We start from the raw sequence: 26,596 nt of genomic DNA on the forward strand, positions 1-26,596 counted from the left end.
TTCCAGGTCTACCCCAGAGCTCTGGCATTCAATGCGCACTGCTCTTGTAACCTGCAAGGGGTCCTGCATGACCTCAACTGCAACTGCCTCCACACCTGGCACCCCCGACTCCCCTCGATGCCTCACGTCCCTAGAAATGGCACCACTGTGTGGGCCCAAACCACAGGGTCACACCAAGCCCCTGCTCCAGGCCTGTCGGCCACGGCTCTAACCGGCTCCTCCATCCCCCACAGTCATGGCCACGGCTGCCTCTGCTTCCGTCTCCGAGTGGACACGGATTCCCCTCCTGCCCCTAGGGTCCATCCTCACCAGCCGCCAGGACCCTCACTCAGCACTCACAGCCTCTGAAGGATGCTCACCACTATCAGGACATGCCCAGCACCACTGGCCATGCCCTGCCTGGCTCTGTCACCCACCAGGCCCCTCCTGGCTGCCAGACCTCAACGTCCAGCTGTTAACTGACCACCCCACCCCCTGCCAGTGAGCCCCACCCTGGGGCCTTTGCCCACACTGTTCCCCTGGCCTGAGAGGTCCTCCTCCACCTCCCCACCGGCTGCTCCTTCCCATGCACAAGTCCACCTACAGCATCCCCCCGGAGGACCTTCCCTAACCATGCTGGCCAGGGACCCTCCGCATACCTGGAACCTGCCCGTCAGCACAGGCCCCTGAATGTCCTCTCCCAGCCCCGTGCTCCTCCGGAGAGGGGTGTGGGGTCACAGCAGGGGCTGGCTCTGACTGACCAGGCCCCCCTCCTGCTCGGCAGAAGCCCGGACACTGCAGTCCCCATCAGGGTGGACGGCACGGTGTCTGCCTCCCAGGCAGACGGAGAAGCCGGGCTGCGCTCGGGGCGCAGAGACAAAGGCAGGCTGACCATGAGCGCCCGCAATTAATCTCGGTCAACACCGTGGCAGGGCGCGTCATCCGCCCAGCAATTTACATTTTTATTAAATTACACAGGAAAATTAGAAACATTATTACTTCCCTCAGTCCTTTAACCCTTTTCTCTACCTGCTCTCCTTACGGCTGCCCCATCCTGTCCACAGATGACTGTGAGGTCCCCACCCCACCCCCGCCTGCCTGCCACCCCCAGAGTGATGGCAAGGCCTCCATCCCACCCCTGCCCGTCACCTCCACAGCGACACAGAGGCCACTACCCCACTCCCGCCCACCTGTCACCTCCACAGTGACCAACAGGCCACCACCCCACTCCCACCTGCCTGCCACCTCCACAGAGACAGCTGGGCCCTCCCCGCAAGGGCCAGGCCCCGGATGTGCTGCCCAGAGGCAGAGCCTCTCAAGCTGCCCCCGACCAGCCTCGCCCTTCCTCTCCGTAAGCTGGGAGCAGTGAAGCGCTGGTGGGGTCCCAGCCAGTCCCACCTATGACATCTCCAACCCACACTGTCCCGACTCGGGCTCCCCAAACCCCTGGGGCCTCCAGGAGGACCCTCCCTCAAAGGCAGCTCCTTGTCCCACCCTGGGCTTCAGACTCCAGCAGCTCACGAGTACGAGCAGACAGTGGGGTGAAGGCTCAGCACACCCCCAAAATGGGGGCTCCACCCTTGCGGGCATCCACCCACGGCACCCAGACACAGGCTTCTTTCCCCTGCTAATGTGAAGCTGGGCAGTGCCAGGACACAGGGCAGGTCCTGCAGTCCCTGGGCACCCCTAGTCCCCAGAGCCCAGGTCCTAGTCAGGAAGATTAACGAGCCCCCAACACACCCGGGAATGGCCAGCCACTGGCAGGAGTGCGAGAAGGAACAAGCAGAACCGGCCACAGGGACCAGTTGGGTCCCTGTGAGGCCACGGGAGCCCTGTGAGGCCACGGGAGCCAGGGGTCCGGGGAGGCCCCTCAAGGAGCCAACAGCCAAGGGAGACCTGAAGGGGCAACGGCAGAAGGGCATTTGGGGGAGGGGACGGCAAGTGCGAAGCTGTGACGGTTGAAGACATCACATCACTCAGCACAGCTGGTCCCCAGCAAGCCGCAGGAGGGCAGGGAGGGCAGGGCAAGGATGCATGCCAGGGCCAGGGCCGGGACTCCACCCCTAGGACCACAGCAGAACGGGAGGAACTAAAGAGGAGGGCGGCATGGTCCTGATCAGGTGCTCAGAATGGGCCAGCACTGGTAGAGCCAAGGGACCCTGCGTGGCCCCCAACACCACATCACCCTGGGCTGCCGGCCACACCCTGCCTGGAACCCACCCCCCAGAAGAGGCCTAGGCTGCTGCCCTGACTCTCAATTGTCTCTACATGGACACTGTAGGATGCAGTGTATCAGAAAACACAGGTATAGGAGAGGACCTCCTGAGTGGGGAAATCAAGGACGGCTCCCTAGAAGAGGGGACATCTGGACGCAGCAGCAGCCACAGTCCCACCTGGGGGCACCCATTCCACGTTCACCTGTGCCGGGAACTGACACATATTTAGTCATGAATGAACCAGGCCAGAGAGTCAAGACTTTGATTATTTTCACCTTCCCCATCACGCATTTTGCACTGACAGTGTCAGGGCTGGGGCTAGGGAGATGTAGCAACAGTTAATTTCAACTTCGATTGCTCTCTCCTGCCTTGGCTCTTTTTCGGTTCCAGGTTTCACGAGTCCCCATGGAGGACGGAGGCAGGCAGCTGGTGGGACAGGCTGCCGGGGCTGCCAGCAGCTCCTGGATGAACACCTGGTGGGTGCGGCCAGGCCAGCCATGCGATGCCAGAGTGACACAGCTCCCGCCAGAGCCCCCGTCCTGCCTGTGGCCTTGGTCTCTGCTTGATGGAGGCCACCAAGGCCAAGGCTGGGGCTTCTCCAACCCCAAACTCCAGATCCCTCCACGAGGATCCATGCCAGTCCCAGGGAGGGGCCTGAAGTGCAGTGAACGAACCAGGTACCCCCACTGCTGACCACCCAAGGGCACACAAAAACCCATCAGGGCTTTGGTCCAAACGTTCCACCTCCTTCCCAGCTACACGTAATGAGTACCTGACAATGGGCCCTCCGCAGAGCAGCTAGAGGGGGACAGTTTCCTCACTCACCCGGTGGGGACATTGGAGCCCATAACCTCCAGGGCACGTCCACTTTCATTTTCTCGGCCACTGGCAGTCGTCCCAGCAGCACAGGGGCTGCCACGCTCGCTGAGCTGGACAGAGGTGGAGCCTGGGGTAGGGAACTCACCCGTCTACACTGCAGCTCGAGCACTGGGCCTCACGATTCTGGCCAACTGTCCCCAGGCACACGGCCCAGGGGTGCAGGAGGCAGAGCCCACTCTGAATGGCTGTCACTGCTCCCCTCTTCCCCAACTCCACATCCGCCGCCCAACTCTACTGGGTCCATGCCAGGCACGGGGCCCGCACGGAGGCCGTGTCCCATCACTACCACCAGTGTGTTGGGACAGGAAGCCCAGTGCCCACAGAGCGTCGAGGGGACCTAAGCCCAGAAAGTCTGCTGCAGAAGGCAGCACCCAGGCAGACACGGGTCAGAGTGGGAAGCTGGTTGCTAAGGGGTACAGTGGTGGGGCCTGCCTGGCTCCTGAGGACGGAGGGGCGTCCGTGGCCAGGCGGCAGCGAGAACTCCGCCCTGGGGAACCACAGAGGGCGCGACGCAGCAGAGAAGCACAGTCCTCGGAGGCCCGGGAGGTGGGGAGGAGAGGGCTCCAGGGCCCAGGGCCTGGGATCCAGCCCCGTCCCAACCTCCTGTTGGGAGCCCCCAGAGAAAGGAACCAAGGACTCCACTTCCACCTTCGTAAGAGGAATCTAAGCCTTGGGCGGGTGCCCAGGGTTGGGGGTTTTGCCAAGAAACCTCCAGTTTCCCCCACTCTGCAGCTGCTGAGTCAGGAGCAAAGGGGCGGGACCCCAATCTCAGCCCCTTCCGGCGGCGAGGGCAGGAAGCTGCACCCCACAAGTCTCTCCAGATACCAGGCTAGATAGACCCCAAGCTGCAGAACCAGCCCCTCCCCACTCCTCCACCCAGGGAAGAGGCACACCACAGCCTCCGTACATGTCGGTGCCAGAGGGGGCTGGGAGAAAGGGAGGCCCAGGGCAGGGTGGGGGCAGACCTGTCCACATTTGTACTGCATGGGCCCCAGCCTACCGGGTCCCTGGGGCCAGCTTCAAAGGGCAGGGGACGCTGGACTCAGGCCTTCAAGGATGGAAAAAGAAGGGCAGAGCAGGCACACACGCCAGGCAGAGGGAACGGTGTAAAAGGCGGCACAGAGGTGGGGCCACATGGGGCATGGCCTCCGGGGACCTCAGCAGGACCAGGCCCCATGAGGAAGGGCTGCGTCCTGTGGGGAGGGTCTATGGGGACATGCCCACCCCACTGTGGTAGGGTCACGAGGGCCAACGACTGGCCAGAAGGTGAGAAGGCGCCGGAGGAGCCCATCTGGTGACCCAGCCAGCCGGCCCCGCCTTCCAGGAGGAAACACTCTTTCCCACAGTTGCAGAAGATCCTCTTTGCCTGAAGGAAGAACGCAGGCTCCCTCAGCTCAGTGCCACGCCCGGCTGGGGACGGGCAGATGGAGGGCTGGTCCCAAGGCCCGAAGGCCCGTGACAGTCCACCAAGTGCACACGCCTCTCTCCTCTGGTCACTGAGAAAGACGAGGATAGGACAGGGGACGTGACCCCTTAAGCTCACGTCAAGGCTGCACCCAGTGACTGGTCTCACTTACTGGCCCTGAGCAATTTCTAGGTCCTAAGATGGTTCCAGAACTAGCTGCCCCTGTAACCACTCCTCCCAAGAAAATGCTTCTTCCGGTGAGACAGAACACTCATGCCCTCCTCACATTCCTTCGCCCCACACTCAGCGCCCCTTATTCCAGGGGCTGCATGATGCTGATGGGCAATCCTGCATGACCCCCAGAACCCAGAAGAATAAACTCCTCTTCCTGGCCCTCAGACAAAGACACAGAGGTTCAAAGGGGACCCCAGCCAGCACCCTTCCCTGCTCCCAGGCAAGAACTGAAGGACAGGCCTTACTTCAGTGAACCCTCACAACCACCCGGGCAGCAAGTGCCCTCACAACCACCCAGGCAGCAAGTACCCTCACTCCACTTCACAGATGAGAAAGTCGAGACTCAGAGACAGACTCGCTGCCCCAGGTCACACAGCATGTAAAAAGGTTGTGTCGGGCCCTGAACGGTGGGCCACAGACAGCTTCCCGGGCTCCAGGGCAGGAAACCCCTCCAGACCTCCCAAGGCCAAATGCTCTCGGCCCGAGACGCCTCCCAGGACGGGGCAAGTGGAAACCCCATAATCTGCTGGGGCCTCTCTAGAAGGAGGTCCCCCCCCACTGCCTGGGCCGTGGGATTGGGTTTCCTGGCCTCTAATCAAAGGATTACCCGACAATCCCCGGCACCCACATGTGCCTGCATCCACAGCCATGCCACCCACATCACTCACATCCAAAGGGAAGGTCACTGCAGCGGTGGCAGGGCCACAGCCACCACCTGCGCTCCACCCGCTGAGCCAGCCAGAGCAGGAAGGGCCAGGAAGGCAGGTAGGCAGCCTCCTCCACAGCACTGTCCACTCTCCTGTGGGGCCAGGTTCCCCCAAACCCACCAGGTCAGGGCAGCCCACACCAGCCACCTCAGCCCTGGAGACCACACATGGCCCTGCAGGAACCACAAGGGCCTCCTCCCACAGCCCCGCAGCCCCACCACCTGCCTGGGCTCACAGCAGCTCCCAAGCAGTCCCTTGCCCTCACCCTGCTGTTATCACTCTGCCTGCACCGCCCCACTGTCCCCCGCTGATGGCAGGAAGAGGCCACACAGCACGCTGTCCCAAGTGCAGGCCTCTGGGGCCTGACCACCTGGGGGACCCCTGCTCTCTATGCCTCAGTTTCCTGGCAGGGAAAGGGCAAGGATCGGCCCCTCCATGCCCACAAGCTGTGTGGCCTTGAAGAAATCAGTTCGGCCTCCCTGAGCCCAGGCCTCCTCTGTAAATGGGGGCAACTCCCTCCCCCAGGGTTCTGGGAGGGCAATGGGCTTGGCACAAGCTGGCACCGGGGCACCTGTACATTGTGGCTTGCTAGTCCTCGGCCCGGACCCCTGCCCCTGCCCTCACTCTGGCCTGGGATCCACAGTGGGCCCGGGGCTTTCTCCAGTCTGATCTCATAGTTCAGAACCCACTACCCACCAAATGCCAGCACGAGGACCCCCACCCCAGGCCCAGCAGAGAGCCTTCAGGGAGACGCCTCCCCATTCGGGGTCTTCACATCCCCCAGCCAGCAACACCCACCACAGGCAGGCTCCAGCCGGCCGGATGCTCTGACCACCCCTAACCTCCGTGTTGGGCTTCACAGACCCTGGAGCACAGCAGACCCTCAGCAGGTGGGGCCAGGCCAGCAGTGGGCAGAGCCTCAACAAACCCAAGCCCAGCCCTGCCCAGCCAGGCCCCAGGCAGTGACGCTGCCAGTCACGCGCCAAGCTCCCAGGCCACACTGCCCAGTGCCTCTACCTCCCAAACTCCAACCTCCGGCTAAGACCCAGAAGAGGGGTGGCAACGGTCACACACCAAGACATTCCCCTGCCACCACGTACACCCCACGGTGCTCCCCAAAGGCGGGAAGAGGTCAGCCACCCTGAAGAGCTCCCAGAAAGAGAGAAGCTCTGCCACCAGGTGTGTGCCGGCCAAGCTGCAAGCCGGCCCAACCCCGGGCCACCCACGCCCACGCCTCCTCCAAGGTCCTGGCCTGGGCCAGGAAGCCGGGTGGAGACTGGAGGGCGGGGGCCTATCTCACCCAGAGTTGCTAAAAAGAGCCAACGGGGAAGTAAAAATAGGAAATAAAAATAAAATGGCTCCAGCCAGGCCTGGTTGTTTGTGTAGGAAGCAAGGCCCCTCCCCAGCCAGCAGGGAGGGCTCGGCTCCAGGTCCCTCCCAGAGGAGGAATGTCCCGCGACCCCAGCAGCCCCCAGAACTCCAACCACGTGCCAGAACCCCAGGCTGGAAGTGGCTCAAAGAAGAGTCCCAAGAATCTGGATTCGAATCCCGACTCTGCCGTTAACTGGCCACACGATATCAGGCGAGGAGCTGGGCCCCTCTCCGGGGCTTGGCCTCCTGATCAGCGCTGCGGTGCAGGGAGGGAGGGAGCGTGCCGCGCTGTGCTGACCACATGCTCCAGGTACCACCGCCCACAGCGGGGCCTGCGGTCACAGCTCCGGCCACCCACCTCTCCCTGTCCCCACCAGGGTCCTCCCATCTGCGCCCTCACTCCGCCCCAAGGTGGGCCGTCAGGAGGTGAGGGCACGAGGCCAGGGTCAGGAGACAGCCTGGCTGTCAGCTGGCCCCGCTTGCCAGCCGTGCCGCTCTCAGACCTCAATTTCCTCATCCACACAATTAGAGGAAGCCTTCCTTCCTCTCCTTTTCTGAGAGGCCTTTCCAGGGTTCACATGAGGCTCGTTCGCACTAAAGCGTGCGTGACTGACCCTGGCTTCAGGATCGGCTCAGCTCATTCTCCAGGGCACAGAACTCCTCAGAAGACAGGCTCCTTGCTCCTGGAGCTGAGACACCCCAGCGAGAGGCCCAGGGACGACTGCTTGGGCCACAGCTCACACATCCAATCCACCCGCCCAGCCTGGACGGCGTGCGGCTTCTGCACTGCGGCATCGCTCAGTCAGGCAGCTGCAGGACGAGATGTGGGTCAAGGCTCATGCACCGAGACCATCTGCTTAGGTGTCTGCAGAAAGGGATCTGAGTGCTTCGGGTGGTCGATGATACCCGCCACGCTGCGGCCAGAGGGCAGGCAGTGAGCCGGTGCCACGTGAGCCCCATTGAACCAAAACATACTGCTTCAGAGTGCTCCCTGGCACTTCCTAAAGCCCCTCGGCCCTCGCTCCTGGCTTGATCATTATCACCCCTGTGCCACTTCCTGGGAACTGGCTGAAAAGTCAGGGGATGACATCACTGGTCTGCCCCAAACCACCATCCCCACAACAGCCAAAGTCTTTCTAGAACATATATTTGCCTGCGGCCCTCCACAGCCCCCTACAACTCCCCATTCTCCTGTCCTGGACCCCCAGCCCTCAGGACCCTTAGCTAAGGAGGGAGCCAGACACGGGCAGTGGCCAATCTGAAACCTGGACTCGCAGGTGCGGGCCATCAGAAGGTGTGGGGCACAAGACACACAGAAGCACACACACGCACACACGCCGACACAGCACAGGCACAGGGAGACACATGAGGACGCAGGTGCACACAGACACACGCTCGCACAGGGACGGGGACAGACAGACACAGACATGGGTGCACACAGACACAGGCTCAGACACGGACACAGATGTGCACAGAGGAACACACATGAACGGGTACACGCAGACAGGCTCACACAAGGGCAGAGGCGTGCACACTCATATACACACACAGGTTCACACAGACAGGCTCACACAAGGGTATGGGTGTTCACATACACACACACGGGCTTACACACACAGACTCACACACACACAAGCACACACAGGCTCACACAAGGACATGGGTGTGCACACACGGGCTCTCACACACATAGATGCACACACACAGGCTCACACACAGGCACACACACACAGACACACACACACAGGCTCACACGTAGACTCACAAAAGGCCATGGATGTGCAGAGACACACACGGGCTCACACAGACACACAGACTCACACACACAGGCTCACACAAGGGCAGGGGCATGCACACCCACACACAGGCTCACACATAGGCACACACACTCACACAGGCATGGCACCCACACACTCACAGGCTCACACACAGGCTCACACACAGGCATGGCACCTACACACTCTCACAGGTAGGCTCACACACAGGCTCACACACAGGCATGGCACCTACACACTCTCACAGGTAGGCTCACACACAGGCTCACACACAGGCACACACACACAGGCATGGCACCTACACACTCTCACACACAGGCTCACACACAGGCTCACACACAGGCACACACACACAGGCATGGCACCCACACACTCTCACACACAGGCTCACACACAGGCACACACACACAGGCACACACACACAGGCATGGCACCTACACACTCTCACACACACTCTCACACACAGGCTCACACACAGGCACACACACACAGGCATGGCACCCACACACTCTCACAGGTAGGCTCACACACAGGCACACACACACAGGCACACACACACAGGCATGGCACCCACACACTCACACACAGGCTCACACACAGGCTCTCACACACAGGCATGGTACCCACACACTCTCACAGGCAGGCTCACACAGGCACACACACACAGGCACACACACACAGGCACACACACACAGGCATGGCACCCACACACTCTCACAGGCAGGCTCACACAGGCACACACACACAGGCACACACACACAGGCATGGCACCCACACACTCTCACAGGCAGGCTCACAGGCTCACACGTAGACAGGGGCTCGTGGGCACAAACCCTGGTTGGAACCCCAGCCACACACGTAAGCCCGCCTGTCCCTTCACTCCATGCTATTCTGGCTCCAGGTGCCCAGAGGAGGGTCTGGGGAGGACGACATGCCCCTGAAGGCCAGGCAGGGAGGAAGGAACAGCGCAGAGGGTGCCATGCCAGCCACCTCAGTCCTGGCCTTTCTGCCAAGAGCCCTCCAGGCTGCGGAGCCTCTGAGCTGGCCAGAGGGCATGAGAGGGTCCCCATGGACAGGGCACAGGCAGGCAGGGCCCTGAGCCCATGGGGCCAACCCCAGGCAGGTGACCACCAGCCCTGCCCCGACGCCAGGCACACGGGCGGCGACCCAGGTCTGGCTCCGAGTCCCCAGGTCCCTGCCGGTGTGGGCACCAGCAGTGCCAAGCAAGGCGTCCACAGCAGAAGGCAGACAGCAGTGGTGACAACAATCGGTTCCTTGTTCTCAGAAAGGCGGCCAGGCAGACCTGAGGGAGGGCAGAGGGGTCAGCAGAGAGGGCAGCACGGGGGCCGTCTCCAGAGTCCTGGAGGGAGGATCTCCGGGCTCTGGGGAACCCTGGAGACTCCCAAGTACCAACAGAGGCCTGCTCACTTCCCCAGCCTCACCCGTAGAGCTGGGCAGAGTGCAGGGGTCTGGCCCCAGGGCAAGGCTGGGGTGCCGGCTGTGAGGTGAGGGGCACCAGCTGCCCCCTCCGATAACGAGTTCGCAGCTTATCAGCCACGTCCAGGCTGCGTGGGCTCCGGCAGCCAGCCCCTCCCCTACCCCACCAGCAGCCGGCGAGCATCACTGCTTCCTAGGCAGGAGGCTTAACTGTCCACACGCAGGCAGGTCCTGACCACTGACTGCGGCCAGACACACGCGGGGACACGCCTCTCCCAGCCAGCAAGAGTGGCAGTGACCTCTCCTGTGACCCCATGGCCTGGGGGATGCCAGCCCAGGTCAGAGGGACCCAGACGCCACTTGGGCTGGAGGCCCGTCAATCTGGGACCGGAAGTGGCCTGTGTCCTGCAGCCAGGGGGCCCCTGACATGAGGAGGCCCTTCCAGCACCACGGCTGGCATTTGTTCTTCAGAAACCATGTCCAACGGCAGCCACAGGGAGCCAGGAATGAGCCAGCAGGGGTCGAATGCCGGGCGATGGCCGTGCCCCACACACCTGCCCATCCTGCCAGCCGGAGGGAGGCCCAGGGAGGCCCCGGGACAGCGCAGCATAACCACACACCTATCTTCTGTCAGGGCTCCTGACACCTCCATCCCTCCCTGTGGTCACTGCCCCGCGTTTCCCTCCATGCCCTTCCTGAGCCTACGTCGTCCGTGGCTGCCGCCGACCGCCTATCTCCCCCGCTGACCTGGCAGCCCACGAGGGCAAGGACCTGCCTGTCACATCCTCAGAGCGGCTCTGGACAGAGGGGCCCTCCATGAGCACTGGTGGCGCAGTGACCCATCTCTCCCCTGCCACCGCTCAGGGCTGGCACGCGGCCACCTGAACCGAACGAAACCCGTCTGTCTCGTTTCTTTTTGGAGAGGTTCAAGTTTTGCATTCTACGTCTGCTCCAAGGACACCCAACAGTCTCTGGGTGACCCCCCGGGGGGAGGCGCACTGCTGTCTGATGCAAGGGAAGGCAGAGTCCGCGAGCTCTGCCCTGGAAGCCTTTGATGACGCAAAGCGAAGACACAGGTGTTGAGGACGAGACACTGGCTTCTCCCAGGCCAACTCCTACGCATCCTTCATGACCCAGTTCAAAAGCCCCAACTCTCTGCATGCCAGGGTGAGCCGCTAATGCCTCCTCCGTGTCCCTTCTGCCTCCAGTACCTCCTCCCACCACCATGCTCACACTATCTCCACCCCAGACTGGGATCAGGGATACCTTACAGGTAAGACAACTAAGACCCAAAGAGAGTTAAAACATCTGGTCCAAGGCCATACACCATCAAGTAGCAGCACTGGGGTCTGCCACCTGACCCCAGGCCACCTGACCCCAGGGACCACTACCGCCCACTTCAGGGCTAAGCCTGGCTCTACTGGGCCTTGCTGGTGGCCAGCAGGAGCCTGATGGATGTGGGTGGACAGACGGACAGAGAGATGAACGGACGGACAGACAGCAGGCAGGTGGGAGGCATGCTACTTCTTCTCTCGTGGCTGGCCTTGACCCCCACACTGCTACAAGTGTCAACAAGACGTGCTTACCAGCGGCGGAAGGAGCCAGGTCCCCAACAAGGCCAGGCATTTGGGGCCAAGCACCCCTCCCTCTCTCAATGTGGGAATCTGAGTTCAAGGACTCTCAGGCTCTGTCCAGCAGCCGGCGGCAGCCACATCTCAAACACACTGAGCGACGATGGGGCCTCGCCACAGGCAGGGCCCCCCCAACACCAACCCCGAGCCTCAGCCTCAGCTTCCACCCAGGGCCCCCAGGGATTCCAGCTGGCCCAAGGAGTCCTCAAGGACAGTCCCAGACCCTCCCATCTACTCCCACCCCCAGAAACCAACACTGAGCTACACACACAGCAGGACTTCCCTTCCCTGGAAACTCGACCAGCCTCCAGAAGGAGGGGAGTTCATGATTTGAGAACTTCACTTTGCAAGGAACGGGCTCCCCCGTCACATTTCTGAACCTGAGGGTTGAGGGGATCAGTCGGCTGACCGCATGGATTCATGCCACAAACTTCACGAGGCTTATACAGCACCTGGCACCGTGGGCTCAGCAGCCACGAAGACCTAGAGCCAGCTCCGAGCCATGAGAGGGGGTGCCTGGAGCCAGCCCTGTGTTAAAAAAGACTCTGAGGTCTGAGGGCCCCATGGGAAGAGAAGCAGCGCCCGTTCGGTGACATCCGCCGAGGCTCCGGCCGGCCACAGGGTACGGCGGCACACTTCCCGCCGTGGACTCTGCCTGGCATCCTTCCTTCCATTTTCCAAATGAGGAAATCAACACCAAGAGGGAGGAAGGAATGTGTTCCAAGTCACAAAGTCCACAAAGTCCACAAAGTCCATGTGGCAGAGAAGACGCAGGCTGTGAGAATGCCCGGGTCCACTGTCTGCAGGGGCCTGGAGACCAGCTCTTACGTTGCCGCTAAGGGGTGGCGCCTCCTGTGATCCCAGCCTCGGGAGAAGGTGGGTCACACAGGATACAAGGGCGGGTGGCTCTGACTTTGTGCCCAGGAGACTGAGGGGAGGGAAGAGGAAGGCCCCGCTGCCCTTCCAGTCCTCACCCCTCCACTGGCCCGGCACGGTGCGGGCGGTGCTGTCCGCCAGGCCCGCCTCACCACTGTCTGTGCCCAGAGTGACCTGGCACCCCTGATGGAGTCCCCGCCTCCCTGCCCTGCACCTCAACCTTGATCCTGGGCAGAAAGTCCACGAAGGGGTGGGGAAGGGACAGGTTTGCCGCCTCCCGTGGACTCTGCCCATGGTCAGAGCTGTTTTCTTCCCTCCGGGTGGGGAGAGGGCGAGAAGCCATCCAACAGCCTGGCACTCACACGGGGGCCTCCAGGCAAATGGCGCCTAAGCTGCCCACAGGGAGAGGCAGGGACCGAGGCAGGACCACAGGACACTACAGGGACAGACCAAGGGGTACAGGAATAGGTGGTGGGGAAGGGCCCCGGCCGCTCCTCCCAGCGGCAGACACACCCCGGGAGCCGGAGCCCCGAGTTGGGGTACCACACAAGAGCACCAGTGGGAGTCACACTTCAGACCTGGGCAGGAAGGAGAGGGGACATCAAGCCAGTGGGGGCTGCCAGGCTGCAGTGAGACCCACCCCCAGCCCGAGCTGCTCACAAGGTTAATTGGTCCCAGGCCAGCTGACCGTAGCCCCGTGCTCACAGGGGTCCGCACCAGCACAGAGCTGGAAGCCAGCCAGCAAGGGGCAGGCCAGAGGAGCCTGGTCACACAGTCAGCTCCTTCAGAAACCCTACAGGGAAGCCCCCCACTCAGGCATCCCTTCCCTGTACCCTTGGCTATAACCAGATCCCCCTGGAGAGAGTCCACCCACTCTCTCTGCCTTGATTCCTTCCCCACCTCCCACCCAACAAACTCCTACTCATCCCTCAAAGCCCAACTACATCACCTCCTCTGTGAAGCTTCCCTGACCTCCCCCAGGCAGTTTACGCGTGAGACAACTGAGGCCCAGTGAGGTGAATTTGCTAGCCTAGGGCCATACAGCCTGTGACTCAGAGGGGCGCTCACTCATCGCATGGGGCAGCCTACCTCACCAGTTCGTTTTAGACATGAGAAAATCAGTGAGAGGTGCCTAATGAGGGAGGAGAAGCTACAGAGCCACGTGACACCAGGTGAAGGCCTGGTCTCCGTGCTAGGGACAACGTGGTGCCATAGAAGGTTCCAGGCAACGGAGGTCAGTGCCCAAAGAGAGAAGGACTAGCCTGGCCTTGAGTGATAACCGTCACGGAGACTGATGCCACTCATCAGTGGCCCCTACTGCCTCTGCTCTGCCATGCCCCCAGGCCACCATTTCCCCATTGTAAGCTTCACATCCCAAAAGTGCTTCACCACAATACACCCAGTACACATCCAGACCCAGACCCACCCTGGCTGGCTCAGAGCCCATGGCGTCCTGGACCCCAGCAACCCAGACCCTACCCCAGCCCAGGTCGTGTCCCCTCAGCTGGGGAGGGCATACAGCCATTTTCCAGGGAGCTGGTCCCCAGTGTGCCACCCTGACAAATGGCCAACAGCATATCAGAACAAAGGCAGGGTGACGTGAAGGCAAGGCAGAGGCTTTGACAGCCAGAGGGCCCCCGGAGAAACTGAAGCCCAGGGAGGGGAAGGGACCTACCCGGGGCTACACAGCAGCCTGGTCAGAGAACAGCCCCCACCATGCAGAAAGCTGAGTTCGAGGGACGGCCGGGCACACACCACTACTGCCACAGCCCACCCTATCACTGCAGCAGTCACTGACACTGCTGCCCAATGCCCAGTCCTATTTCTGAGGAGCAAACGGTCACCAAGGTGGTCCTCTGGACACCATGCCTGGGTTGACGGGAAACCAGGAGCTGGATGCAGCCAGCCAGCCTCTCTCCAATGCACCAGGCACATCCTCCCCAAGCACAGGTGCTGAAGCCACTGCTGACAGGCAATAGACGTGCTTTTGATTCCACTCTCTAAGTCAAGTGAGCCCTTCCGGCACATCCGTACTGGGTGCTGCAGGGGTACCCACACCTCAAAAGGGCCCTGCCCTCAGGAAGCCTGGGAATAAAGAGGAGGTTGGATGGGTGGCTGGCACGTGGAGACCTCCCACCCGCCAGGCACCTGCACCAGCAGCGGCCTCAACGCCAAACACAGGCGTGGGATCACCCCACGGCCCTCGGGTGGGAGAAAACTGGGCAATAGTCAGGCACAGACCCAGCAGGTTGCCAGCGGGATCTGAATGCAGGCTCCGGGCAACAAGTCCAAAGCCGCAGCCCCACTCCAAGCTCTATACCGTGCACACTAAGGGGGCTGCGGGGCACCAAGGACGGCAGGTGGGCTCTGGCTGCAGAGGCAGGCTGAGCCTACACAGGCGGAGAGGGCAGAGCAGGCAGGGGGAGTCCCGGCAGAGGCACAGGGTGGCCCAGGCCCAGAGGCGCCCGATTCAGAAGGGCTCGAACACAGCAGCTGTTGGGAGCCCACCCCAGCGACTCCAGCCACCTGTGCTGTCACTGCCTGACCTCTGCCCAGGGCCAGTGTGGACACTTAAGCTAAACTGGTCAATTACAGGATACTTAGATCCCTCCCCGGGGCTTCCCAGCCTCACTGCATTCTGGGCTGCAGCACCAGGAAGCCTGTTGAATCAGTAACCTCATTACAGCCGGCGGCCGCACCCGGGGTTGTCTTTGAACTCCGAGGGTTTATCCATGGCGGCTGGAGGATTTACACACGGCCTGGCCCGGGCCCAACTCACTCTCCCCTCCCCTCAGCGCCGGAGGCTCCAGACCCCGCACGCACAACAGCAGTCTGAGCCGACACCTATCACCCCCAGCCCTGGCCCCAGGTACAGCTGGGGAAACCGAGGCCCAGCTGGAAACTACTATGGCTTAGACGGCCAACAGAGGTGCAGGGAGGCCAGGCACGGCCTCTGGGTCACCCCAGAGGTAGGTCTGTGACCAAGGGCTTCCTGGGGTCCCTTGCCCCAGCAGGCAGCGCCTGGAAGAGGCGACAGAGCTGAAGCCAATCATCAAAGCCAGATGTGGGCTGTGCAGGGCAGACCCTGTGGCAACTCCTGACACAGAGAACCTCAGAGGCTCTGATCCCCTCAAGGACCCCTCAATGTCTCACCCCCCAGCCCCAAAGTCTGGTCCCCTCCACAGTCTCAGCATCCCTGACCCGGCCACAAGAGGCCTGGCTGCTCTGCTTCCCCTGGACAGCCTGCCCCACACTTCATCCAGTGCCCAGGGAGGGGAGGTGGAGCCAGGGCCAGGGAAAAGGTACCTCACCCATACCCATGCCCAGGAAAGACAAGCTCCAGGCCAGCCCAGGGACCTGGCCTACGCCCCTAGGAAGACACTAGGAATCCTCCACCCCCCTCCCAGGCTGCCACGCTGAGGAGCCCAGCCAGGGCCAGGGTGCACGGCCATTCATAGGGGCCCCAAGGCCCACCTGAAACCAGTGAGCCACCTGGAGAGTCACCTCCGCCTTCCAGGTCTCGCCTGGCTGCCGCCAAGCCACCCTCTGCACAACGCTGGGGGCCTCATCCCAGCCAGGAGCACCATGCTGGGATCCCCTGGTCTCCAGGCACCCATGCACCTGCGCCCGGCATACAGGCCCTATCCAGCCTCACCTCCCACGTGAACCCCCTCCTGGCTCCAGCCCTGCAACCCCACCCTTGTGTCCTCACCCCCTTCACCCACTCCAGGCCAGACCTTGCTGTCCCTACTGCTGGGCACCCCTCCTCCACCCCTCCTCCACAGGCAGCAGGACCAGGCCAGCACCCAGGGGGTTCTCCCTAAGCCACGTGTGGAAAAGCCCACCTGCAGTCCCGGCTTCCCCAGCCAGGGCTGTCAAGGCTCTGCCAGGTCACCCTGGGAAGGCTGGGGCTGACGCCTGCATGCATGGGGTGGGCCACGTGTGCTGGGTTAGGACCTCAGAAGGAACCTCACCCCTGCCCTGCCCTGGGACCCCGGGGTCCAACCTCACCCTGTCCACTCCCCCAGGTCCCTTAGGAATTTGCTGCAGATAGCGCTGTCCTGGTGGCGTGAGAAGGTGGGCAAGCCACAGCTTCCAGGCTGGGCCTCTGCTGCTCACCCAACCACAGCTTTCCAGCTAGGAGTGGGAACTTCTCCCAGCCACCACCCCAAGCCAAGGACAAGCCTGGAGAGAGGATCAAGGGATCGCCACTCCTGAGAGGGCCTTCAACCAGCACAAGGGGCCGAGATGCCCAGCCCCAGGGCACAGAGCTGGCAAGGTGAGACCTCAGCCCTCCACCAGTGCCCCCACAGAACAAAAAACGTCACTCACTCGGGCCAAGACCAGCAATGGGGCTCCCGGGAACCACCGTGGGGCACAGACCCAGCCTGGTCGGTGAGCAGCCTCTGAGGATGCTGAGGGGCAGGAGGACCTGGGGCAGCACAGCCCCCACTCTGGGCACGGGTCTTCCCAGCTGGAGCTCAAGGCAGCCCCCGCTAGTCAAGTGCCTGAGAAAAAGCAGACCCCATAGCGGGACACAAAGGCTGGCCCACAGACCTCAGCCAGGGTTCAGTGTCCCCATCCACTAAGTGGGCTTGTCTCTGTGACACCTCCGCAAGGTCCCAAAAATAAAGTCCCTGGCAGGTAGCAGGCGCCCGCTGCAGCCATCGGCACCTTCATGGGGGCAGGGTGAGTCCTGGACAAGCTGGCGAGATGTAGAAAAAAAGGAGGCGAACAAATCCTGCAGGGACCACCGTGCTCCTTGGGGGACCCCATGAGGCCTGGCTCACTCACGGGCACGCCAGGACACGGGCCAGTGGCCAGCAGCGCCAGGTGAGAGCCTGTGACTCCGTGTGTGCGCGACGGTGAGCGTGAACACACCCAGGCCCCGCACGCGGTTCGCACCCGCTCTCCCCACGGTGGCCGGGCCAATTTTCCTTAGCTGCTTTCTGCTCCATTTCACGCTCATTCAGCTGCTGAGCTAGACAATTGCTTTGTAACTCTAGGGCGCAATTTCCCTGTCTGTGAGGCGCTGGGGCACAACTGCTCAGAACATCTCGCACCAGGCTCGGGTGGGTGTGCAAACCGTGGTCCCTCGTTCCACCTGCCTCCTTGGGCCTCTGAGGAGGGTCCCTGCCCCAGCAGCAGTGAGAGCTCTCCAGTGGCAGGCCGATACCCACAGAAAAGGCTACCTCAGTGTCCCCAACGTCCTCTTTTCCTGAGTCTGTTCCTCCACACCTGACAGCCCAGCGACCATCGTGGCCTGCTCTGGTCCAGTGCTGGAAACCTGGCCCCACCCTAACCCAAGCAGGAGGCACAGAGAGGACCCAGCCACAGGCTAGCAGAAACAACCCACGAACGGACTCCCCGAACTCCCAGCCAGCCTATGACACACGAGGCTGCCTTCTCCAGCATCTGGAAGAGCCAACGAGTGTGTCCATTTTCCAGATGGACAGCCAAGGCCCCAAGAGGCCAAAGAGCAGACCAGGCAGGCAGCGAGGACAGAAGGCCCAACCCCAGGTGGCCTGACCACCCGCCCAGCAATGGGACACCGCCTGTCGGAACCTCTTTCCGGGAAGGTGCTGATCCCGGGATCCCTGCAAAACCACCATTACCTCCATCCTGCAGGTGACAAAGGCCCTGAATGGGAGGGGGCAGAGGAGGGGAAGGAAGGATGAAAGACGGAGCTGCACCCTATAAAATGGAAACACACAGACAGGTGGGTAAGGTGCAGGCGGAGGAGAGTAACCCCTCTACCCACACCATAGCACCCTAAAACTGATCAGCTTAAGAATCTCAGGACAAAGGTCTGGAAGGTGACCCCCAAATGGACACCAGCCCCCAACAGCCACAGGCCAGCCCCCCAGACCCTTGTAGCCCCAGACCCCAGCCTCATCCCTAGCCCAGCAAATGGCTAATTCCCATGAAAACACACCAGTTAACGGGCCACCCCAAGGCCCTGGCCACCAAAGCCAGCTAAAAAATACAAACTCAAGCCCGGCAGAGAAGGAAAGGAGGGGCAGGTCTTGGCTTGCAAAGCCCAGGTCCCAGTGACAGTGCCCCAGCCCTGAGCCAGCCGGGGGTTGGGGAGGGCCTCTGTCCTGTGTCTGCTGGGACAGCTGTGCCCTCTTCTCCAGAGGACAGGCATTGCTCACCACTCGAGGTCCCAGCCCTGAAACATTTGACCCATGGCAAAACCAAACGTCACCTAAGAAATGAAACTTCCCAGGCAGCCTCCACTGGCACTGGGTGGGCATTTAAGGCTTTCACCCCACCCCCACACCATCTTCCATGCAGCTGAGGTCTGTCCCACCCTCTCCTGATGCCAGAGCCTCCCCACATGCACGACCAGCCCCCAGGGGCAGAGGGGCACACCCCTGAGTACCCCCTGTTCCCACAGTAATTCCACAGCAAATCCTCCAGGCACCCTTTCCCAGGGGAGGAAACAAAGCCCACGGACAGACTTCCCGCACAGCCACGGGGAAGATGGGGCAGGGGTCAAGAGAGGGCAGTCAGAGGGGCCTCCTGGTGGAGGCGAGCCCCCCACAGGCCCTGAAGGACAGGCACAGCTGGAAGAACCACCAGGTGCTGGCAGAGCCGGGAGCCAGTCACAGCAGCTGCCCGTGTGACCAGGGCTGCCGGCTCAACCTGCACTCCACACCCCAAGGGACTCAGAGCACCCGCCCCCCCACCAGCCCTTCCTAGGGGCCCAGCTCATCCCACCCACATCTGGGCAGAGGGTCACAGCTGCGTGCTCCGGTCCAGGCCCAGCAGTGAGCCCCAGGCAAAGATGGAGGCTAGCAAGGCCAGGGCCACCATCGGACTGGGCCATGTTTCTCACCCTGACACCTCCCCAGTCAACAAACAGGGCCCCTCCAGAGTTTACCAAGACAAACACCCCGCCATCGGGCAGTGCCCACGCTAAAAGACGCCCTCGTCAGGCCGGAGCGGGACTCCCAAGTCCAGCCTCCTGAGAGTCACATGACCCTGTTATTTCGGGAGGCCCCGGAATGTGCTCTATTTTGGGTCCCAAGGGCTCTGATGTTACCAGAAGCCCCTCACCCAGGCTGCAAGCTCACCCAGGTCCCTGAGTGCCCTGACTCCAAGAGTGGTCAGTGGGCCTACAGCTTTGCCGGCGGGTCTCTCCACAGGCACATGGGGTCTGGTGCGGTCTGAGACCTTTGGACTCCGTGGACTCCGCCTGAGTCCCACCATTCAGGATAAGGCCAGCCAGGGCCTTCTCCCCGGCAGGCGTAGGAGCACGGCCAGCCCTGGGCAGCAGGGCCAGGAAGCTGGGGCTGCCTCTGGCGAGTCCCTCGGCCTTGCTTTCCTTCCAGATCTGGATGCTGGACTCATCCCTGCCCTCACTGAGTGGCTCGGTGGGCACTGACCGGGATCCTCCCCCGGCCCACCAAGCCCAGCAGCAGTGAATGCAGGGAGGAAGAAGCCCTCTCTACTCCAGACCCCAAAAGTGGCCGGGCAGCTGCAAGGGGTGGCCGAGTCTCCCCCAGCAGCTCCAGGTCTGACTGGTCGGCCAGCCGGGCCAAGACAAGCCAGGCCCTCCGCCCGCCACTCACCCCCAGGAGGGATTAGGCTGTGTTGACAAAAGGGCTTAGACAAGTAACCGCTTAAATGGACCTTCGACTGCTCTGGACTTCAGAGCTGGTCACAAGCTTAGAAAAAAAATAAAATGTAATCAGAGCCCAGGACTCTCTGCTCAGCCCTGGGGCGTGGGCTGCCTGGGAGGCCACGGGCTGGTCGGGAGAGCTGGAGAACAGAAGACTCCCAGCTTCCTTGTGGCAGGGGAGTGCCCAGGGAGATCCCTGGGGCAGTGGCTCAGAGGCACGACCTCTCCTCTTCACAGGGACTCCAGCAAGCCACCATGGGGACTGGGCACCCTTGCTCCCTCACCCTACATACACCAACTCCGTGGACTATCCCTGTCCCACCCAGGGCATTAAAAACAGGGACCTGTTCGGTTCTCAGTACTCAGCTGAAGTGCAACCAGCCAGGCCCCTGCCACGTCCGGGGGCCAGACACTGAGCTGAGCATTCTTGTTCCAGAGGAATCGTCTGGGAGAGCGTAGCTCTGTACGTGTGGATGTGTGTGTGCAGATGTGTGAGTGCAAAGCTTTAACGAGGAAAGGCAGCCCCCCCTGCCCCACAGTGCACTCAGTCACAGACAGCGCAGCGTTCCCTCCTGCCTCACACTCAGCAGTACCACCAGCTGCGGGTGCTAATCCCAAATCCACCACTTTGTATCCTGGGGGCTCAGCCTCTCCCTGCCAGTTTTCTCATCTGCAAAATGGGCATGAGCGCCCACCCCTGGAGGCTGAGCCCTGGAGCTCATTCAAGGTCTCAAGCCCACCACTCCATCATGATAGAGTCAGGGAGTAAGTGTCAGGTCTGACAAACCTGGAACCCACCCCCCACCCCGCCCCAGTCACGGAGCAGCACACCTGCCTGTGAGTAGTAGGGGTACTCAGACTCTCACCTTCATATCCAGGAGGGGCTGGGTCCATGCTGGCTCCCCTTGATGTCCCATTTCACTAAACATCCCTGCAGCTACACTGGCCTCTGAGCACCTCCTGGGGTGGCCAAGCTGCACCCCAGGCTGTAGGGAGGGTGGGCAGGAGGGGCTAAGAATGGCGGGGTTTCATTCATAATCAGCTGTTTCAATTTCCATTCAGCACAAATCCTTCACCCGGCCTGACAGCCTGGCTGCCGTCCCACCACCAAATTAATATCCTTCCCGGAGCTCATTTATAAAGTCTCCCCCTTCTCACTAGCTTCCAAACCCTTGGGAGGGCAATGGGTGGGAGCCCCAGTCGTGCCCTCTCCTCCTCCTCGGCAGGTCTGGGCCTGGAGTTGGCGGGCAGTCTGGGATAGGAAGCCACCGGGCGGGATGGCAGGAGGAGGGAAACTGACCCTCTGCGCTGTCCTGCTCACAAATGGAGAGCCAACCGAGGAGAACACCCGGGACTGCCAGAGTGAGGGGCCCCATTTCTGGGATGGGGTCTTCCTAGGTCTGACGTTCTGTTCATACAGCTCCCGGGGGACCCTGCCCACCCGGGCGTGGGCTGCTTTGGGGATAACAGGGTCCCAGTCTGTTTCCTGGGCGGACACACACCCAAGGGCCAGCGGCCTGCTGGAAGCCGCAGCCCGACGGGCAGGCGGCGCAGAGGCCGCTCGGGGCCCAGCGCGCCGTCCCGGTCCCCAGGCCAGGGAGGCCGGAGCCGCGGAGCGCAGAAGTTGCTCCTCCCGCTCCGGCCGGGTTCCTGCGCGGCCCGGCTGCAGCTGGGCGCCAGGGCGCAGGCTGCCGCCGGTGGCCGGGAGACCCCTCCTCGTCCCGGGCGAACCTGCCACCCGCCCCCTCGGCCCCGCCGCCCGCCCGCTGCCCAGCCCCGCCCGGGCCCCGCGAAAAGTTGCCCCGGGTCGACCCCCTCCGGGCCCGGCGCCCGAACTCTCGCGAAGGTTGGCGAGGGGTCCAAGCGCGGCCCGGGCCGGCGACCCCCGCGCGCGCCGCCAACGCGCCCCCGGCCCCCGCCCGCCGGCCCCTGGCCCCGTCCCCGCCCGGCCCGGCGAGCACTCACCGAGCGGCAGGAAATGTTTGGTGTCCATGTCTGCGACTAACTCATGCCCGGCCGGCGGCGCAGGCAGCGGGCGGCGGGCGCGGCGGCCCCCGGCGCGGCCGGCCCGGGCCCGGGCGGCGGGGAGCCGGCGGCGGCGGTGGCGGCGGCGGCGCGCGGAGGCCGCGGCGCGGCGAGTTGTTGCAAAAGTCGCCCAACAATGTAAACTACTTGTGTCTGCGCGCCGCCGCCGCGCGCGCCCGGCCCGCGCCCCCGCCGCCGCGCGCCCGCGCCCCGCTCCGACCGCGGCGCTGCGGCGCCGGCGGGGGGGTGGCGGGGGGCCCGCGACGGGCGCGGACTCGGCGCAGCGCCGCCGCCACCGCTCGGCCCGCGCCCCGCCCTCCCGGCCCCGCCCGGAGCGCGCCCCCTCGGCCACCGCCGCCGCCGCCGCCCCGCGATCGCCGCCCGCCTGGCCGCCGAGTTGCGAGCGCCCTGCAAACTTGCGAGTTCGCCTCCGCCAGGGGTTCCCGGGAGCCGCGAGGAGGCGGCGTGGGAGGGGGCGGGGCGCGGAGGGAGCGGGGCGGGGGCGGGGGCGGGAGCAGAACTCCCTCCCCGAGCCCGCCACACACTCGCGCGCACACACACACTCGCACGCACAGGGCCCGGAGGAGGCGGAGAGCCGGGCCGGGAGCCCAGCGGCCGGGCCATTGTCTGCGCGGCCACACAAAGCGGCCGGGCGGTGGCCGCGCGGGGACCCTGGCCCGGGCCCGGCAGGCGCAGAGTGGGGCGGGACGGCCGCGGCACCCGTACCTCGCACCCCGCCGCTGCGGACACGTGGGGAAACTGAGGCCCGGGAGTGGCGATGAGCCCCAACGCCAGAGGACGAGCTCCTCGTCCGGGGAAGGTTTCGTCTTCCGGACGCTCCCCCCGGTCCATCCCCCACTTTCACGCCCTGCCCCCACGGAGAGACCCATGAGCCCACCCGGAACGAGGAGGGGCGCGCGCTTCGCCGCCTCATCAACCCGCACTCCTGGACCCCTCTTCAAAGGCACCAGGCTGGGCAGGCGCTGCCCGGAGTTGGACATAGACTTTGTGGCCGGTGGCTATTTTTATACCCCGGGTAGTTCTCTGCCTGACTTTTAAATTCCAGATTTGTTTGAAAACGAAAGGAAGCACTCCTGCCCCGGGACAGCTGGGGCCTCCTCCGCGCCGCGCGCTGCCCGCCGTCTCAGGCGGCTGGAATTCGGGTTTGGGTGTGAGGTACCTGCGCGCCGCCAAGCCCAGCCTTCCTGAGCAGGCGCCGAGGCGCCCGGCCGCGCCCACGCTCCGCGCCCCCACCGCGAGCTTGCTGCCCGCTTAGACCTAAGGGCCCGGGCTGCGAGGCACAGGGGCTGACCAGTCACGCAGGCTACACGTGGTGGCCAGGGTCAGGGGACGCTAATGGGGAGGTAGGTGAGGAGGTGATGACCGCGTATGGACAGGCATGACACCGCCCAGAGATAACAGCCCAAGACCAGAGAGGTGTCCTGCTGCCTGGGTGCCCCTCAAGTCAGGCCACCTGGAGCTGGATTCCACAAGGGGTCTGGTGGCCTGTCCCGGTGGGAGGTCTTGGTTCCACTTGGGACAGGAGTGCCCTGGTTGGGCAGTCCACCCCCAGCACAGCCAGAGGCCAAGGTAGCCCTCTCCTCCTCCCCCTCTTCACTGATGCCTGGGCCCCTACCAAAGGCCACTCTGTCCCCCTTACACACCCTGTCCAACAGACAGCCTGCCCGCCTCCCTCCGGGATGAGGTTGACACCTGGTCCTCACCCACTGTGGTCACAGCCACAACAAACCCACTTTGCCACTGCACATGGCATGCCGGACCAACCCGCTGCCCTTCTAAAACAGTTTCTCCTGCCAGGGAGGGGGCGACAAACATAGGATAGGACCGAGAAAGAGCCCCCATAAGCACCAGCATACACTGCGCAAATGTGCCCGGCCGGTTCCAGGCCTGTCTCTGTCACTGCTTTGGCCCCATTCTGACTGTACTCAGGTGGAGGGGGGAGGTCCCAGATGGACAAGGCCTGGGCCAGATTGCAGGTCCACTTCCTATCAACCGTGTGGCCTGGCTGGGTCACTTCCCTCCTTGTATCTCAGTTTCCTCATCTGTAAAGTGGAGACAACCACTCCCTCCTCAGACTCACTGAGATGACTAAATGAGATAATACGGAGAGTCGGCCCTCAGGAGGAGGAGCTCGGTGTGACGGTTGTTGTGATGATGATGATGATGGTGAAATGACGCTGAGTTAGGCAGGCCCTTCGCCTGTGCTCAGTGCTGGGAGAGGAAGGCCTTGTCCAGCCTTCTGGGATCACTGGTTCTTGAGTCAGGTTTTGGAGGAGGGAGGTTCCGTCAGGCAGTGGCCGCCCAGGCAGCAGGGCCGGCCGAGCAGCGGCCTGCGGAGGGAAGGAGCAGCAGGTCGCAGCTGGCAAGTCAAGACACGCCAGGTAGTGGTGGGAAGGCTGGGCTGAAGTGTCTGAGGTCACCTCCCAACAGTGGGCTGCGTGGCACGCTATACTCCCCACCCCACCCCCATCTCACTCCTTGTCCCCGAAAACTCAAGACTCAGGAGCTGTTGGTGCTTGGAGTCGGGGAGGCACACGCAGACAGATTTCCACGTGGGTTCCTCCTGGGAAGGCTGAAGGTTCCAGAAGGGCCCTCTGTTCCTAAGGAACACCGGAAGGCGTCATCCCCTGCTCTAGAGACCACGTGGAGAGTGCACGGAGTCCGGAGTCCTGCAGATCTGGGCTCACATCCAACCTCTGTGCCCACAGACAGTGAGTGGCTCTCAGCCCTGCCTTTCTCTTCCATGGGGCAGAGGGACCTGGGTGCTCGGCCGCCGAAAACACACCAGGTCCTTGATGGAAAATGACGATGCCGCTTGTTATTTCTGCGGCCACTATTTTTTATCCTCCCCCTCAGTTTGGAACTTTTTGGTGCAAATGATTCTACACGAAACCTCCCGGGATAGTGGCTGCCCCATATGAAATGGCCAGGTCTGAGCCAGCCATGGAAAAAAACACCCCAGCCGTCCCACCATGTGCTGCTACAGCCAAAACTATTTTTATAGTAATATCCATTTATTCACAACCTGTGATCTAAGAAGGTTTTGTTTTCTGTTTTTTTGTTTGGGTCTTTTTTTGTTTTTTTTTTAATTTCCCTGAAGGATGCTTTTTAAGGTACTTTGGCCTATTTCGTATGCCTGTCTCGGCTCAGTCTTGTAAACAGTCCCAGAAATTGCTTGTTGAATAATATTTTTAAAGGCCGGTGTCTGTGCTGGCTGAGCCTGAGGAAGCTGGCGTCTGGGTGGACTGCTCCCAGAAGTTCCCAGGACACCAACGGGGTGCTAAGCTGCTTCCAGAGGCTCTATGTGGTCCTGAGCTGGTCACTAGCAGGACCTCACAGGAGTTTGGGGAGCTTGGCCTCCAACGAGGCAGGCGAAGGGCTTGGTGGCCTGGGCACCACTCCTGGGCAAGGTGGCCTGATCTGTCCCCAAGCACCTCGGCCTACGGGGACTCTCACCTCCGCTGTGGCTCCTCTGGGGACCAACACCTTTTGTCTTTGGTGACTGATGATGACTCGAGCTGGGAAGTAGAGCGGAAAGCTCAGAGAGGCAGGGGGCCCCAGGCAGGGCCACATGGAACTGGGAGTAGGCCCAGAGGTCCCAGCCCCAACCCCCTTTCTCCGTCATAGCTCATCTCTCCATCAGTCTAGAGGGAAACACACAAGCCACTTGTCCACACCTGGGCTCCAGCCTGTTCTGCGGAGTGGAGAGAAAGAGAAAGGATAGGAGGGAGGGGAGAGGAGAGGACAGGAGGGGAGGGAGAGGAAGAGAAGAGGACGCCTCTGCTCCTGGGTCTGGGCCTCTGGTAAAATGTTTGCAGGCCTGCAGGGCAGTCACCATTGACAGCATCTGCCTTGGCAGCAGTCAGCTGGCTGGCCCTGCACGCCCCAAACCCAAACCAGCACCGGGGAAGAGAAAGGTGAGGTCCTCTGAAGGCCAACTGCCACCTCCGTCATCAGCTGGGGTCTTGCTTCCAGAATTCTGGAGAGCTGAATGGGCACTTGAGCCAGAGAGTTCAGGTGAGTGAGGCTTAAGGGGACAGGAGCTGGTTTGTAAAGAAGAACCAGGATTTCAGGGCAGCTCCAGACAAGAGACAGTGGGTTCCCTCCAGGAGCCACCAAAGAGCCCCACCAAATCCCAGCACCAGCTGTGAGGAGTCGCAGATGCTCAAAGAAGGGCGAGAGCAGTTCTGAGAGTCCGCAGAGGAGGAACCTAAGGTTTCCGAGGTGCCAGTCTGCTGCACACTGCCAGGCACCATCCCCTCTAACCCCACCCTGGCTGACCAAGACTCCAGTTTCCCCGTTTCCCAGATGGAAACACTGAGGCCGAGAGCAGCAGTGACTGACTCCAGACCACGCGGTGACTCTGGCACCGCAGTCACCAGACACGGGGCTGAGGTCAGTGGTCAGAACCCC

General features: G+C 62.5%; 1 protein-coding gene across 1 annotated transcript in view; it reads right to left on the reverse strand.

The window, feature by feature from the left end:
• Positions 1 to 22,307, reverse strand: part of RXRA (retinoid X receptor alpha) — a 118,881-nt gene extending 96,574 nt beyond the window's left edge. Inside the window, exon 1 of the mRNA XM_045374233.2 lies at positions 22,103 to 22,307. Coding sequence (XP_045230168.1) covers positions 22,103 to 22,130 — 28 coding nt within the window. The 5' untranslated portion in view covers positions 22,131 to 22,307. The remainder of the gene's footprint in view (positions 1 to 22,102) is intronic.
• Between the last annotated feature and the right edge of the window lie 4,289 nt (positions 22,308 to 26,596).

The sequence above is a fragment of the Macaca fascicularis genome, chromosome 15, assembly GCF_037993035.2.
Source record: "Macaca fascicularis isolate 582-1 chromosome 15, T2T-MFA8v1.1".
In the NCBI taxonomy this organism is placed as follows: domain Eukaryota; kingdom Metazoa; phylum Chordata; class Mammalia; order Primates; family Cercopithecidae; genus Macaca; species Macaca fascicularis.